This window comes from Meriones unguiculatus, chromosome 14, assembly GCF_030254825.1.
Source record: "Meriones unguiculatus strain TT.TT164.6M chromosome 14, Bangor_MerUng_6.1, whole genome shotgun sequence".
Classification (NCBI taxonomy): Eukaryota; Metazoa; Chordata; class Mammalia; order Rodentia; family Muridae; genus Meriones; species Meriones unguiculatus.
Genome location: NC_083361.1, coordinates 73,219,734 through 73,237,462, shown reverse-complemented (window position 1 = coordinate 73,237,462; position 17,729 = coordinate 73,219,734). Strand labels below are relative to the sequence as shown.

Sequence of the window (17,729 nt, the reverse complement as noted above, 5' to 3'; positions counted from 1 at the left end):
TTATAAACCTACGTAATTCTATTTATGATTGGGGCAAAGTATCTAGTCTAGAAGACAGTAATTAAACTAAAATGTTTTCCTGAGATCCAGATGCCAGTTCCTTGTACTGACTGAACTGAAGGCATCCCTTGTGGAGCCCTGGGCTGCTAAAAAAAAAAAAAAAATCTCCCTTCCCACAAATGTTTCCCCTCTGTTCTATGTGAGGTGAGAACAGAGATTGAAGGTACAAATGGTTTTACTTACCCTGAAACATGTAACAGCAGCAGCATGTAGAAAACAAAGAAGAGGTTGTGAGTATACCAGAAGATATCATAATTAGAAACTCTGAAAAAGACAATTCACTTTGTTTCAGTCTTGTTTTACATTCATCACATAAAAGGACCATGTACTTTGAAAATATGTAGCATATGTGAAAAACACTTCAACGTCAATTGCCCAAGATTCATCTTTTGATATCAGGATATTAACTCACTACACAAGGTATCTAATAAATCTCATAAGTAATACTTACTATTTGAAAGCATACATATGTATATAAAGCAAATATATATATATGTATGCATGTATGTATGTATACCTTAAATAAAAGTCATGGATAAGTCTACAATTGTGCTTTTTTTTTTAATAGCATTTTCTTTTTGTTTGCTTGTTCTTTGAGACAGGATTTCTCTATTTAACCCTGGAACTCATTATGCCAACCTGCTTGACTTTGAACTCAGAGATTCACCCGTCTCTGCCTACTGAGTGCTGGAATGAAAGATAAACACCACAATGTTCAGCTCTACTTTTTTTTACTTTTATTTTTATTAATATTAAATTTTTAAATTGTCAAGCAATTTCTAAAATAAATAATGTTCTGATTTCAATGGCTTTTTTTTTTTTTTTAATTTCAAGCCAGGTGGTGGTGGTTCTTGTAGTGGACTGTGACACCTGAGAGTTATAAGCTGAAACAGGTCCTTTCCTCTTCAGGTTGCTTTTAATCATGATGTTTTCTCAGCAATAGAAACCCTAACTAAGAGAGTGTTATTGCTCTGGTAGGGGACAATAATAAATATAAATATAATAAATATTAATAATATATAATAATAAATATCATTTATTAAATATTTATAAATAATTATATATTGAATATATAAAAATAATAAATATCATCTATTAAATATTTGTCAAAATACACATATTTATTTTATTTTATGCATTTAGGGCAAAGATTTAGTTATTAAATATTAGAAGTAGAGGGTAGACATTTATAAGAGCTCTTTGAGTTACTCTAAAATTTACCCTAACAACTTAAAAAAAGTTCTCATTTAGGAATAGTTAATAATTTTCCATTTTATAATAGCACTTGCTTTCATAAACAATATCACCAAAACATTCATCAGATGAAGTTGGGCATATATACTCTGATTTCATTTCTAGGTCAAATTCTAAACGATTTTTTAATAGTTTTGGTACATTGTCTAATGCTATCTAAAAAAATTACTATCAGTTCCAGACCCTACCATAGAGAAAAATTGCCTATTTCTCCAAGGCTTTATGATTCATTGCTTCTATAAGAAGCTTTAAAAAAGGTACTTACCATCTGAGCCAACTAATTTCTATCTAAATATTTGTCCTTTGTCCTTAGGACAGAGTTGAAAATGTATGCAAACACACAGATTTGGCACTTGTTTCAGATTTTACTATTCAAAACATTAAGTTAACCCAAAAATCTCAACATGAGTGGATCTTGCAAAATGACACAGGTGTGGTGACACATTGTGTCATCAGTAAAGAGAAAGGTGAAATATATTTACATGGAAATGTTTCAGCAATTTATGTGATACGAAGAAATGTTAGTGGGATGGCACATGGCAAGAAAAAGCATGAAGCTTTGTATGTAAAAATAAACTGCAGAACAAAAGAACAAATATTTTGTGGAGCCTGGAAGGTCAGTGATTATGAGTAAATGTATATGAAAGTATAATAAGAGAATCATTTGAAAACATGATTTTCCAGTTACTTTTAAACCATACACATATTTGTTTGTTGATTCATTTTCATATCTTAGCCAATGAAATAATGGTTTTTTAAATTATAAGAAATGTTAAGTGTTTTCTCTATTTTGCTTTCTTTTCCGTTTTTAATTTTAATTTTTATGTTAATTACAGTTTATTCACTTTGAATCCCCCCTGTAGCTCCCTCCCTCCTCCTCTACCAATCCTACCCTCCCTCCCCCTTTCCCACCCATGCCCCTCCCCAAGTCCACTGAAAGGGGAGGTCCTCCTCCCCTTCCTTCTGATCCTAATCTGTTAGGTCTCATCAGGAGTGGCTGCATTGTCTTCCTCTGTGGCCTGGTAAGGCTGCTCCCCCCTCAGGGGGAGGTGATCAAAGAGCAGGCCAATCAGTTCATGTCAGAGACAGGCCCTGTTCCCATTACTATGAAACCCACTTCCTTCCAGCTTTCTTAAAGGAAAAAGTTTTATCTTATATGTGAGATACTGATATTCTGAAATAAAATGTGTTCAAAAAAAAAAAAAAACATGAAAATGCTATAGAGAATATATATCTGAAACTGTTCAAGCTGGATTGAGTGACTGATTGGGGTGGCTGTATGTGTGTACATACATGCACACACATCTACAGGTTGTGGCCAAGTTTATTTCTCTATCTTTCTCCAATTTTTGTTTTTTTTTTTTTTTGAGTCAGGGTCATAGCTTGAACCCGGGGCTTACTAATTTGCCTAGACAAACTTTCTGTCTGTCTACAGGTATCTCCACCCCAGTGCTGGGATTATGGATGTGCACTATGACTGACTTTTACATTAATATTATGGGTTTGCACTGGGAGCATCATATTTGCTGGCAAACACTTTCCCAACTGGGTCATCTCCCAATTCACATCAACATATTTTAAGTAGACAAATCAATATGAACAGGAGTGTTTCTAAATATTTTAGCATGTGTCAATTTTGCTTCTGAGGCTTTATTGAGAAAACTATTTCATGTTATAGTCAAAGCCAAAAACTATCATCAGGTAATTAACTGTAAAATATTTTTAGGGCACGTATTCCTGGAAATTCTCAAGGTCTGCAAGTATGCAGTCAAATTCAATCCCATATTTCTATGGAAGACCCTCAAGAATTCCACTTCCAGTAGTAGTCAACAGAAATTTCCATGTTATTCCTTATGACTAATAAAATGTATTTTTTAAAAAAAACAGTAATGAAATATTGAAATGTCTCTATTTCAGCTGTGGCAACCCAGAATTACCACTAACTTCACTGAATCATCATAACTTGAATTATCATTCAAGATTTTTCCTCTTTGTATGGGAGTGAATACAAGTGGATGGAAATCTGGACAACATGAACAAGTGAATCACAAAATAACCACTCTGACACTTACCTTATTGCATAGGTAGATGCTGTAACCATGAGGAATAAAACCACAACCATGCATACACCTGTCAGACCTGGAACTGTAAGAATATTTACAAGCACATTTTAACTTAATTTGCACTGGGAAGAAAGCTCCAAAATTATTACCTTGTAGTATAAAGTATAGTATGCTATTCACTAGAAAGCAAATTCAAATTGCATTTCTCTATGTAGACACCCCTACAAGCAAGCTTTTAAGAAAATAGCACAGCCTTGAGTATTTAGGCTTTCAGACAAGGCAGCCTTTTGTTCCTGGAGTAGAAGAGTCTATTCTTGCTCCACTCACAATGGTGAAGGCATACTTATGTCGACACATACATACTCTACCAAACGCAATTAATTAACGCTAGAACAGAAAGTTTTTATGACTTCCACCACAATACTCATCTCCCTCACTCTGTTATGTCTTTGTATGTTACTAACAGCCTCCTTCTGTATCAATTTCAACTAATTTTTTGGACTTCACTACCTTGGGAAAATGTTTTATTGGTTCTTTGAGAATTTTGTACCATGTGTTTCGATCGTATTTACTCTCCATCCTAGTCTTCCAGATTCGCTGTCTCCCCTCCTGTCCAACTTTCAATCCATCCCTCTTTATTTTCCCCTTTCCCAACAACGCAATTTGTACTGTCCAAATATTCTTACAACTGGGATGTGGTCGATTTATCAGGGACTCATATGTACTTTTAGAAAGAATTGATCCTTCTCTTCCCAGCAGCTAAGAATTGCCAATAACTACTTGGATGGGGATAAAACTTTGTGCCCATCCCCCTTCTGCATGCTGGGATTTGGCATAGTTTAGGCCTGCACATGTCTTGATCATGCTGTCACAACTGCTGTGAGTTCATCTGTGCAGCTGCCATACTGTATCCAGAAGATACTGTTTCCTGGTAGGTATTCACCTTTTCCAACTCTTACCACTCTTTCTACTCCCTCTTCCGTAATGATCAGTAAGTCTTGGAGGAGAATAATTTTAAAGAAAATAATGTTTAAAGCTGCTAATAATTGACCACTGATGTTCATCCTGAGGAAATATTTTCCTCATCCACACTGGCATATCCTTACGTAGGTTTTGTTTAAGGAGTCATATTGTTGAGGTTTGAAGGGTGCAATTTCCCTGTTATACCTAGAAGACGCTCTCTTGAAACACATGTTCTGGCCCTTTGGCTCTTATAAGCCGTCGTCCTCATCTATGATATCCGTTAACTCTGATGGTATTTGAAGGAAGCTTTTAGCTGTATTTCTTTTCATATCATAAACAGTCTAGTGTATGTGAGATAGCTTGGCAGGTAAAAGTGCCTGACACTAAGGCTTAAAACTTGAATTTCATCCCTGTATTTCACATGTTAAAAGGATTAAAACAATTCCTGCAAGTTTTCCTCTAATCCACACTCCTCCACCCACACAAGCACTGTGTCACACACCCCACACACAAATAATATGTACAAAACATAAAATCAGTATAAAATTCACTTAAATAAAAAGAAAACCTGCAGATATTTTAAAATTAATGATATTTTAACAACTACAAATTTGTCATTAGACCATATATATCAAGAATGAATAACTACATATATCTTAGTATATGAATAGATATTAATATATATTAGTATCTAGTACTAATATATATTAGTATCTAAAATGTAAATGGACCCCTTACTACGTTATTACTATAAAGTTAATTACTCTGCCCATCTTGAGATCTGACTGCCTCTGCCTCCCGTGTGATGGGATTAAAGGTGGACACCATCATGTCCGACTTCTGCTACACTTTCTGAACTCATAAAACCATATAAACCATAATAAATACTAAAGTCCCCATCTGAGGGATTCTGAAATTTGGCCAGAAGGAAGAATCATTCAACAAATTCAATCTGGAGGAGATTATACACTTTCCCCTTCTGTGTTTGTTCAGCTATCGTCTATGGAACAGAAAAGCTGTCAGTGACATTTAGTGCTAAATGTCAGCACTAAAGAATGTAACCACGAAAGAAACAACCATCCCTGGAAGAGTATAAGGACAGTGCGTGTGTGCATCATTCAGATTCCAAAGCATTTAGAACAACTGGACAATAATGACATAAGAATACTTGCTAGGGTAGAAACAAATTTCACATTAAAGAGCCACATGAAAAACAGGAGAACTAATCTTTGACTCCTTAACATTTGAGTTCTTTTCCAAATACACAGAATCATGCCCTTGCCGGATGCTCCTAATCCAAGACATGTCTTCTGTTTTTTTCCTATAATATTCATTTCATAGCACCTTTTCTATTTCCTCTAGGTAAGTGATTGCTTCTCGGCCACATGGGAAGAAGTCAATCCACCTCACACTGAAGGACAAACAATAGACTATTTAAAAGCAGCATCCTTACAGCACAGCCTGGCTACCAAGTAGTCTCTCAAAGAAACAAGAATATAGCAACACAAATACTCTTTTGAGAGTATTCATATGCTTTCAATATTCATGAACTATAACACAATAACATCAACAGGCATGTAGAGAAACAATTGTGTTGTTACACATATCTGGAAAATTAATAAGCAATAGGAACTATTGATATTTTAAACATCAACACAGATGAATCCCCCACACCATTAGATTGAGTAAAAGAAGACAAGTTGTTTCACCTACCAAAAAGTAGAAATGTGCTGATTAATTTTCACGTGAAAGTCTAGAATTTTCACGTTATCTTTACGTTATGAAAAGCTGCTCATTCTAGCAGAAGGCAACAGAGCCAGGGTGGGCAGAAACAGCCCCTGCCCATGAATGTGCAGCCCCTTGGCCTGGCCCAGAGTACCATAGTGAGGACAGGAAAGGGGACAGAGAGATGGGGGTGATGGAGGAGTGGAGCTGTCAATGCACTGTAGAGAGAGGTTGAACTGGTGATGCACAGTGGACACTGAGTGAGAGAGAGGGGGCTGAGGACGTCGAAGGGATGTTGTGTGCCATCCTGAAGCTTAAGCAGATGCAGACTCAGCCCCTGAACAAGCTGCTTAGCAACAGGATCGCTTTAGCTCTCTGGTCAATGACAGAGGCCCAAGATAAGGAAAGGTCCACTTTCTAGACTGGACTTCCTCGAAGGACCACCTTGTCCCATGCTGCTGCTGAGGGCCATGTGTGGGTCAGTGGCCATGATGTGGCCAAGGTACTGGCTGATGTCCAAGGACTGTGTTGTAACCTGAATATATGCAGATGTTCATGACCTGTGCAACATCCATGTTGATGTCTGTGGGCCTTGCTGCCCCAAGGACTATACTAATTCCTATTAATGTTAGTGCCCTGTGCTTCCACCTGAGGAGACTGTAGTGGTGACCAGATGCCGGCTGCTGCCGAGGACCAAGTCTGTGCCCAAGGTCCTGCTACAGCCGGGGTCTGTGTTGATACCCTTGGCTCATATTACCACCAAAGGCTAGGCAGAGGTCTCTGAGCTGCGCTGCTGCCAGAAGGCCTGTTGATGTTCATGGGCCATGCTGCCTCTGGAAGCCATAGGGATCTGAGTGGTCTCTGCTGCCACCTGAGGCTATGATTATATCCTGGTCTGTGCTGCCACACAAGGCCAGGTCAGGATCCTGGCCTCAAAACATGTTGGTGTCCATATGCAATGTCAGGGGCTTCATTGGTGTGGGGGGGTCTGTGCCAACACATGGGGGCCTGGTGATGTCCCAACCATGATGCTGCTGAGGGTCATGTTTGGACTCAAGATCTTACTCCATGCTGGTCTGTGTTGATGTCTTTGGCCCATGTTGCCAAGAAATGTCAAGCATACATCTGTGGTCTACGCTGTAGTCAGAAACCATGTTGATATCCATGATTCCAGCTGCATCAGAGGGCCTTATCTTGGATTGTAGCCCTACTGCAACAAGGAGCCCTGTTCATAGTCTGTGCCAATGCCAAAAATCTTGTGGAAGCCCATGATCCATGGCACTGTTAAGGATGCTCTGCTATGCTTACAGACAGCACCCTGGCACAGCTGTCCTATGCGAGGCTCTGCCTGGCAGCCGTTTGAAACAGATGCTGAGGCTCAGCCAAACATTAGGCAACCAGCGCATAGGAAATCTTGTGGAAAAGTTGGGGAAAGGAGCTGGAGGTGACAGAGTTCCACAAGAAGACCATCAAAGCCAACTAACCAGGACCCAGAGGGACTGGGAGATACTGAAATGATGAATGATCATGCATGAACAGGACCTAGGCACCCTATAAGGACATAGCCCATGGGCAGCTCAGGCTTCATGTGGGTTCCCTAATAAGCCATGGGTGTACTTGATCGCCTGCCTTTTGATTTCTCCCCCCTGACAGGACTGCCTTGCCAGACCACAGGGAAAGAGGATGTGCTGAGTCTTAATTCAACCTGATGTGCTAGGTGGGTTTGGGGGGGGGGGGTGTTGTCCCTTTTCTGAGGACTAGGGGAGAGGGGACAGGAGAGAAGAGGGAAGGTGAGTGAGACCAGGAGGTAAGGAGGCAAGGAGCTACAATCTTCCGAATATAAAGTGAATAAATAGATCAATCAATCAATCAATCAATCAATCAATGTGATGGGATGCCGAGGGTTCCCCTCCACAATAGATGGCTCTCACCAGGGATTCAGGAGGGGAAGACTCAACTCTATTTAGGGAAAGGCCACTGAGACCTGGACCACACACAGTGAGGATATGTATAATATAAACTGAACTTTTATTTTTTGGCTGGGGGGAGATGGACAGGAAAGGACTGGGAAATGAATGTGTTTGAGGTGAATTCTCCCCCAAATCAACAAAATACATGGGAAAAAATTAAAAGCAGTTGAATCACTATAAGGGACAGAGAACAAGACAGATTATTAAAGGGCATAATATTTGGGTAATGGAAATATTGGGAATTTTGACTCTGGTAGTGACTAATATTAAAGTCAATTCAGTAGTGTGGTTTCAGTATATGTGTGATCTGGTGAACTTTGGTTAAGTATGAAAAGATGTGAAGAAAAACAAAAAACAAAAACTTTACCTGAGCCTTAAAAAAAAGTGTTAGAATCCACTATTGTTACAAACTGTAAATTTTGTGATCAGATGGACTTCCCAATAATTTGATTGTGCCTTTGTTTATTCTTTAGGTGTGAAGGTTTCCTCTGTGACTTTGGGCCTGCCACAATTGGCCAATAAATGTCTGTCTACAAACCATCTAAATGGAGGGAAGCCAAAAAAAAAATGTTTATGTTTACAATATAGCCACAGGATTTCAAGTTTGTTAATTGAACATTTCCTTGAGATATACACTTCTGTTACTCAAAAGAGTAATAGAGTAATAAGCATTTTTTTGAAGAGTCACAAGTCATGTGAGTGTAATAAAGCATCTCAGAGGAACTATAATAAAAAATTCATTGAGCTTAAGTATTTCCTCACATCCACTAAAAAATTTCTTGCATGAAGCGGAATATGGAAAATATGTAGGTAGAACCTGAAAAGAGACAGAGACAGAGAAAGAGAGATAGAATAGCAGGTTTGACTCCTGTCATTGGAAGTTGAAAAAAGAAATCCAAGACCACTCAGCCAATGTTTAAAATAGTCTGACATGATCTTGTAATTATTGCTTTGGCAAAGCCAAAGCATCCTGAATTTCATCTGTAAACTACAGGGAATAAATTCAATGACTTCTAATTCTCTTAACGAAATAATCTTTTGATCTAAAATTTGTTGTTGCCTTTTTGTATCCAAATCATTTTCACTTCTTTAACCGAGCACAGAACATTTTGACATTTTTATTTGTTCCTTTGTTGCTGTTGAATCTCCTCCCTGTTCTCCACTCCCTGATCTCTTCCCTCGGGTCCCTTAACCTCAACCATCCCCTCATCACTGTTTTCATTTCACACATTCTGTATTATCCTCTTTTCCCCATTCACCATCTAGGATTGCAACCCTTTCCCCATGATTTCATTTTTGGTTTCCTAATTTATATCTCCATCACAACAGCACACACACACACACACACACACACACACACACACACAAATTAAAGTAGCAATTGGTTTTGGAAGAAAACACAAAGGCTTTCTGGCTCTGGCTTATTTTGCTTAAGATAACTTTCAGTTCCATCCATTTTCTGTAAATGTCATGATTTCATTTTTCTTCATGGATAAATAAAATTTGATCATGTGTATGTATTACATTTTCTTTAGCTATTTATCTTGGCTAGGTCAATTTCTTAGGTACTGTGAATAAAGCAGCAATAAACACTGATGTGCAGGAATCTGTCTTTCAAAATGATTACGAGTCCATATTCTTCAAGAAGAGTATAAAGCTCAGTCACAGAATGTTTGCCTAAAATTTGCAATCCCTGGATTCAATCCCAGAAAACTGACTACTGGTCAACATTTATAAGGTAGATTATTTCATTCAGATCCCTGAAAAAGAAACATACACAATCAGTAAAGATAACCAAAACCAGTGGTAATTAGAAGTACTGAAAAGGTAACTGCTGAGACTCGCTTAAGGAAACTCCAGGCCCTACTTAGTGCAAAAAAAAAAAAAAAAAAAAAAAAAAAAAAAATAGAACTGGATAACTTATTATATGTGATGTCATGGAGCATTGCATCAAATTAAACAGATAAACAAGTGGCTTTTGTGTTCAATTAACTGTTAGTGGACATTTGAAGTGTGTCATTAGATGGTTGCTATAAAGTGAAGCTGGTATCAAAGAAGTCTTGGCCCAGTACTGGATCCAGGCAGGATAAACAACACAGATAATTATTGCATAGAGGACTGAATAATCCCTGAAACATTGAGTGGTCCCTAATGTACCCTTGACCAGCAACTAAGCTAAGTTCTAATCCACTAGCCTTTTGTGGATACAAATTCTAAGACACAGGAAAAGAAGACTAAAATTATTCACTAGTCTAGTTGCACTGGGCAAAGTTAAACTTGCCTACATGAAGTATACTTATTTTTCTGAAAGTACTTGATCTTCTCAAATAATACAGCCAAACATATTTGTATTTTTAGAAAAAAGGAAATTGGTACACATATTCTTATTATTTATATGTGATCATATGAAAATGATTAATTAGTAGCCTTTACAACACATAATTGTACTATAGTGCCTGTGTGAATGACTTTAGGCAGTCATTGTCCCCCTTATAAAATGCAGTCAGAAACACACATATTCTATTCATTGTCCTGCTTCTTTTAGCTTAATTGAAAACATGATTGTGTTTGTTGATGCACATTTTTCATATTCAAATTAAATGTCAAGTATTCTATTCTCATCATGGAATGGATTATTGAATTAGGAAATTTTTAGCATATAAGTATTTTTTGAGAAATGTTTGTATATTCTAAACTATTAAATTTATTTTATAAATTCTTAATTTCAATACTCTTATCATCCCCAAGATAGTAAGTCTAGTTACTATACTGTAATTTTATGAACTTTAGTTTTACAAAATAATCTCTTAGTATATTAGAAAATAATTTAGGAACCAAGAGAAAAGACAATGGAGGATTAAACACACTATAAGAAAAGAACCAACAATAATATTGTCTACACTAGATCAACCCTATAATGTGTAAATCCTGTCTCAAGGAATGAGGCTTTGCCTACGCACTATTTGCGAAGACATGAAAAGATGTCTATAAATCTTGTCTCCAAAGCCCTCATGAGAACGTGAAGCAAAGCACATAAGATGATGAGGTTCTATTAGGGGTGGAAAGATCTCCTATTTATTCAGAATTATTAATTATACTAAGTTGTCTTGATATAATACCTAAATCCTAAGAAATACTTTATATGTTTATACACTCTTCTCTTTAAGGAATTTTAAGAACTTCGAGACTTTCTTCAAACTTCCTATAGTAGAAAATATTCTTAAAACGCAGTTCTTGTTTCTTTCTCTTGAGTTAGTTCATGTGAATCCAAAATATATTTATTTGAACATAAGGTTTTGTTTTGCTGGGTTTTTTTTTTTTTTTTTTTTTTTTTTTTTTTGCTGCTCTTTTTATATCCATTACTAAGACTTAAATCAGTATGTTTTCAATGAACAAAATGTTACATAAAACTAAATTATGCTCCTGAATAGAGAACTGTGAAATACTATGACATGGTAAATGCAAAAATTTCTTGGCCAGAAAGAAAATACTTTCTGACTCTAAGACATAGAGTCTTAGAGTAGAATGAAATAGGATAATATGTTCCAGTCATTTGTGCATTTTTAATCCTTACTAGTTTATTACAACCAATCATTTCCCACTAACTGTCTCAATGCCACAATTACCTCCATACTGACAGAAGTGCTAAAAGCACCCCTACAATCAAGAATCATGCTTAATTCTTTAGGTGTACAAATGTACATTTACAGCATAACAATCCGAGATCTCCAGTGAAAGCTCTTAAAATGGAACAATGAATTGCTAATGGAAAAGCTAATGCAGCCCCAAAACATAACTGATCTTAAAAACTTTCTAGTTATGAGTTTTAAGATAGTGTCTCACACATCAGTTGAAATGGACTCAGTTATTAGAACTACACTGACACCAACAGTCTGATATTTTCCCCAGTAAACATTATGGGAACTCAGGACCTATGTATTACCTTCCACAACACCAGCTATAGCCACAGCTCAAAGCAGACCTTCACAGGGCGTAAAGGTTACAGTACATTCATTCAAAGAACTTGCCAGAGAACGAATGGCAAACCAATGTGTATGAATACTTTCCTCCTTTTATTCAAGACCCAAAATATTTGGATTTCACCCCTCATTTGGCATTGCAGCACCTAGGTAAACTATTAACATCACTTATAGAATGTTGTAATTTAGCAGGATCAATTGATGTGTAATGTGATGATGCTTATTTTCAAAGACCTTTGTTTGTGAATCTAAGGGCAAAACAATGTATAACAACTTACCAGTTGTGAAAAGAAGTTTTCTAGGATCCTAAGAAAAGAAAAGAATAAAACAGTTGACCAGAAAATAAAACGCTAGTGACATAAACCTACTCAAGAAATTTTCAAGTTGTGGTGCTGTATATTAGCAATTAGGGTAATGTTCTTCCAGTGTGAGTGACAGACTCACACTGGACAGACTCAGGACTTAATTATAACGTATTTTTACATTATAAAAGACAAAGCCAGAGAAGTCTTCCCACCCTAGAAAAGGAGAGCACTGGATAAGTTACTAGGCCTGACCATTTGATCTGATTACAGGTTGTCTGTAATAGTGTTGTTTAGTCAACCATTTTGAGACTCAATAGCATAAGCTGTAAAGCAAAATTAAATATACCTACAATATATACTATGTATAGATTACATACATACGTATACATTTAATATATAATGTGCAATTTGTATAACATATAACATATTATATATAGGTCTTATTATGTTGCCCAGCAGATTGTAAGCTTATAAATTTGGTTTCATCCTCCTCTACAACTGAGATAGCTTTTATTTACATTAAGTTCAATGCCCAGAAACAACAAAAAAATTTTTTTTAAGACTAAAACCATCAACACAGTGGAATACTGGACAATTAAATATGGATGGTATGAAAATAAGAAAACTATTATAGGTATTAAAAAAGTATAAAAATGGAGGAGCATAAAAGGAAATGTTATGGAAAGGGAATTGTAGTAGGACTGAAAACAAGTGACCATTGATAATTTTAGAACAAGGCTGGAGGACAGCACACGGCAGGGAAGGAAAGATGAGAGAAACGGAACTCAATCTAAAATCAGGACAAGTGGAGAGCTATCACTCACTGAGGAGCTAAGATGCTAGATTTTCCAGGGAATCTCAGTGTTTGTGCAGTCTATAATTACTGGTGATCCTTTTAAAAGTAGCAAGGCCCAGACCCTAGTCAGACTAATCAAATCATATTGATGTTAAAAGACGATACCAGACAGGAGAAATTTATCAAATATGACTTGGGGTATTCGGTTTTACGATTTATTTTGTCATTTGTTTCAACTTAGGAAGACAATCAAAAAAAACGATTAGAGCCATGTTAGCTGTGAAGGCCCGAATGGTATGTGGAAGAAAGAATGAAGTCTGGAATGAGGGGAACAGTTAATGACAGGTGAAGTCACTGCCATTTATCTAAGAGGGCTGGTAGACGGAGCTACTTGGCAGCGGTCCAGCCATGGCCTTGGGAAGCAATGACTCTCTGAAGACAGAGGATGTGAACGTACCAAGCAACAGAGACCTAACCAGGGCTGTGCATGTGCTGTGCATCTGCCTCTGGCCTAGCACAACAATTTCATCTCGTGGACACATAAACAATTAAAGGAAAGAACATCACCCCGAAATCAGATATCACATGTATTAAATTCAATTCAAGACCATCTATTTAGTGGAAAGGAAGGAATCATAGAAACAAACACACTAACATTTTCGTCAAATAAATTCCCTATTTAGTATCGACAAATAATCAACCTACAGCTGTGCCCTTTTCCCCCTAGCACTGTAAGTGGGTTATTAAAGTATTGTTACCTGAGATTGGCACTGTCAACACTCTCAGCTAAATGAGAGGAATTAGACAAAAGCTGTTGGGAGTCGAAAAGTAGATCTGAGTGGCAGCCTTCTGAATATTGCAGAATATAAAAAGCAGACACTGCAAACTCCCATTTTCAGCAGGAGAAACTATAGAATAGTAATTACCAGCAATTTCTACTGAAAGGAAATAAAACTCAACTTGACAACTGCACTTTAAAAGCACTCTAAGGAGCAGCAAGGTACGAATTTGCTGTAAAAAATCACAGACCCTCATTAGTTACCTAATGACAAGTGAAAGGAAAATGGAAAGGCAGGGACCACCCACCTCATTCTGGTATCTCGCTGCATTCAGTTCCAGGAAGTTCTCGCTGTAGTTCACTGAGAAGTTGAGGGCATTCACCAAATGGGCAGCCACATGTACACCTGCAGAAGCACACCAGGCTAGGTCAGTGGTGTTTCCACACAGGCTCCTGGACCAGACATCATCGGTTCCCACAAACAATCCCACACTCAAGGATCAAACTCAACAATAAGATATCGAATAGAAATCATTCTAACACACACACACGCACACACACACAAAAAAAAAAAAAAACACTCGACTGTAGACAATTTGCTAAATTTTCACAAGCTGGAGTAAAATAACCATAGTAATTCAGGTCAAGATCTAGAGAGGACTCGTACTCAATGTCTCCCTCTACACACATACACACACACACACACACACACACACACACACACACTTACATTCTGTGTCTATCAACACACGCAAACTGGTTATTGGTTCCTAGATATCTTTGTATTCCATCCACATCCTTCATCTTTCCCATATCTCCAACCAACTCAAATCTTACATACTTCACTGTCATCCATCCCCAAATCTCAGCCTACTGAATGGCTTTTAACCAGTGGAAATTTTCCACAATCAATACATAATGCTCTAAACTCAACAGTAAAATGTTGAGAGGATGAAAATCGGGTGAAAATCGTGACCACCATTTGACAAATAACCCACCTATCCACCTATAACAGCGCTGCCAACACAACGCACAGCCGACTCCAAGCTTGTAGAAAAGACGAGTGTGTCAGGGAATGACTACAGGTTTGAGACAACTCATTTTGTCAGAGTGAAAAAACAAAATTATCTCAAGACAGCTAAGCAGGAAGCGGATGATCTCTTCATCTTGGCAGCCATACCTCCTCCTTCCCCAATCTGTCATTTATTTTATTTTATTTTATTTTATTTTATTTTATTTTATTTTATTTTATTCTGTTTAAGTGAGGTAAAACAACATTCTGTTCCTCCATGTTCATTAAAGAAACTCCTGCAGCCTTGGCCCCATAACCCATCTACTGGTCTTCAATTTATCTGTAAAATTACGGAGACAGCATGAAAGATGTAACTGTTCTGTAATTGCTAACGAACTATTACAGGTTAAAATAATATCTGAAGTATACTGGTAAAAAAAAAAAAGAAAGAAAAAAAGCATGAAAACTAGAAAAGCTTACAATCCATTAAACATAGACTATAAAAACAAAAGCACCAAGTACTATGATTTACCCACAAAGACTAATAATGGCAAGAGAGGCTCAGAATGTCAAATAACATGAAATTTTATCTTTAGGAATTATAAGTCAGGCAATCATGTTGGGTATCGAAAGAGCTGCATTAATATAATAAAGATTAAAGATTTTCTGTAAAGCACTCAGGAGACTGTGGTAATGGCAGAAGAATACACACCATGGAAGAGAGAAGCTAAAAATCTACTCAAATAAATGTACTATACTGTTTTTACAAAGAGCAGAGGCAACAAATAAAAGAAAAATGTAGAATTTCAACAAATCGTTCTAAAAAAATTGAATATAAAGTTCATAAAAAACTCAACACAGAAACTGATGGCTACTTCAAGAAGTGTTTCCTCTCTCTCTCTCTCTCTCTCTCTCTCTTCTTTTGTACTATCAGCATTACTTTATTTCTTTATAAAGATTTTAATTTATTTATTCTTATTGACACGTGTATCTGCATGAGTGTATATAGAATTGTGTCTAGGAGCAGGCGCCCATGGCAGCCAAAGTACGGTTATGGATTCCTTGGAGCTGGAGTTGCTGGCTTTTGCTACCTACCAGATATGGATTTGAAATTCATTCCTCATAACTGAGCAGGATACTTAATCCATCTCTCTGATCCCCATATCGTTCCATCTAATGTTCAAGTCTTTGATCTACTTTAAGTTGATTTTTATTTGGCGTGAGAGTAATGATTTTCTGCATGTGAAGATACCGTTTGCTGGGTATAATTTCATGGCAAAGTTCCTATTTATCTGCTATGATTTGGGAACCTACATAGAGAATCTTACTTGACCACAATTTCATGGGATTATTTATGGCCACACATATGATACATACACAAGAGACAGAGAGAGATTCCTAGCCAGAGAGAGATAAGGAAAGAGAGAAATAGAAATAAAAACAGAAAGACAGAGATATACAGAGACAGAAAATGGCTTATAGCAACTTTATTCATAGGTGCTAATAGTGGGGAACAGCCTGGAGGTAGGTGAATCAATGAACTATAGTTTATCCAGGCAGTGAAATACCATCGAAGTATGAAAAGACATGACCCATCAAGTGATAAAAATACAAGAAAGGAACTTAAATTCACATCTTGTAGTGGACAATGCAAATCAGAAAAGCCAGTGCATTCTATGGTTCCAACAACCTGACATGTAAAAAGAAAAAAAAAAGCAAAAAACAAAAACCTTTGTAGACGGGAAAAGGAGCGTTTCAGAGAGAAGATAAAGATGAGCTGGCAGAACACGGAGTGTGTTTAGAACAGTGAAAATATTCAGCATGATACTGTAATGGTGGGTACATGATAAAGGCTTCAGTGTTCAAAATTAAAAGATGATAAATCAACTCTTGAAAGTTTCTCAATTTACATTTGATAACCTGAAATCAATCAAGATAGAATCACACAAATTTAAAATCTAATCAATCTTATACCCAATTACCAATATAAAAATGCTCGCCAAATACTTCTTGAGATAGAATCATATTTTAAAATGAAAATTTCACATTTCTAATTTTTATTCATATGCCGCACAAGCTTAGAACTGCTTAGTCTCCTTATTTTAAACTTTACAAATAAAACTATTTACTATCACAAGAAAATCACTATGCGTTTGGATCCAGCACTTGGACAATATAATGCAAACTGACATAAGAAATGCCTATGTACTCTAATTCCCCCTCACAACTCTCTCCTAATTCAGAAAAGAGTAAATGACATATATAATTAGAAAATCACCAAATAAGCTTATGCTAGGTGAAAACAATACAGAACAATGAAATCAAATATTTCTACATTTGTAAAATATACAATTCTAATAAAAATCATGCTTTTTGGCTTTCTCACCAGAGAAAATACAGATGGCTATGCCACAGGTGATGTGGAATGTCTTGCTTTTGTCCAATAATCTTCTCGTTCTCCTGCTTGGAACCTAAATAAAACATAAATTAATATGATAAGAGTAACAAAACCAGTTAAAATATATATAAACCTTTTCACTACAGCATCGCTCATATTATCAAAAATTTGGAAACACAACACCAGTCTATTATCAAAATGAAGAGAACCATGGTATAACTATTCGCTGAAGCCATTTAAATGAATGTAAGAAGGTAAGTTATTGATTTGAAAAAAAAAAAAAATTGAGAGACCTACTGTTGGATGAAAAAGTTAGAAACTACCTTGTGGTCTTATGTTGCTCAACTCAAATGTTACTGTACATAAATCTCTGTGCTGACATTTGTCCCCAACTGTCACAACAGTTGTTCTGTCAGAAAGCAGAG

General features: G+C 36.6%; 1 protein-coding gene across 2 annotated transcripts in view; it reads right to left on the bottom strand.

Annotated features, from left to right (window-relative positions):
• The window catches only part of Nox4 (NADPH oxidase 4), a 147,336-nt gene that overhangs the window by 91,134 nt on the left and 38,473 nt on the right, over window positions 1-17,729 (bottom strand). For both annotated transcript variants that reach the window (XM_060367489.1, XM_060367490.1), the window contains exons 4-8: window positions 17,293-17,377; window positions 14,203-14,300; window positions 12,294-12,321; window positions 3,387-3,459; window positions 244-324 (exon numbers count right to left, since the gene is read on the bottom strand). In XM_060367489.1, the coding sequence (XP_060223472.1) occupies window positions 244-324; window positions 3,387-3,459; window positions 12,294-12,321; window positions 14,203-14,300; window positions 17,293-17,377 (365 nt within the window). The remainder of the gene's footprint in view (window positions 1-243; window positions 325-3,386; window positions 3,460-12,293; window positions 12,322-14,202; window positions 14,301-17,292; window positions 17,378-17,729) is intronic.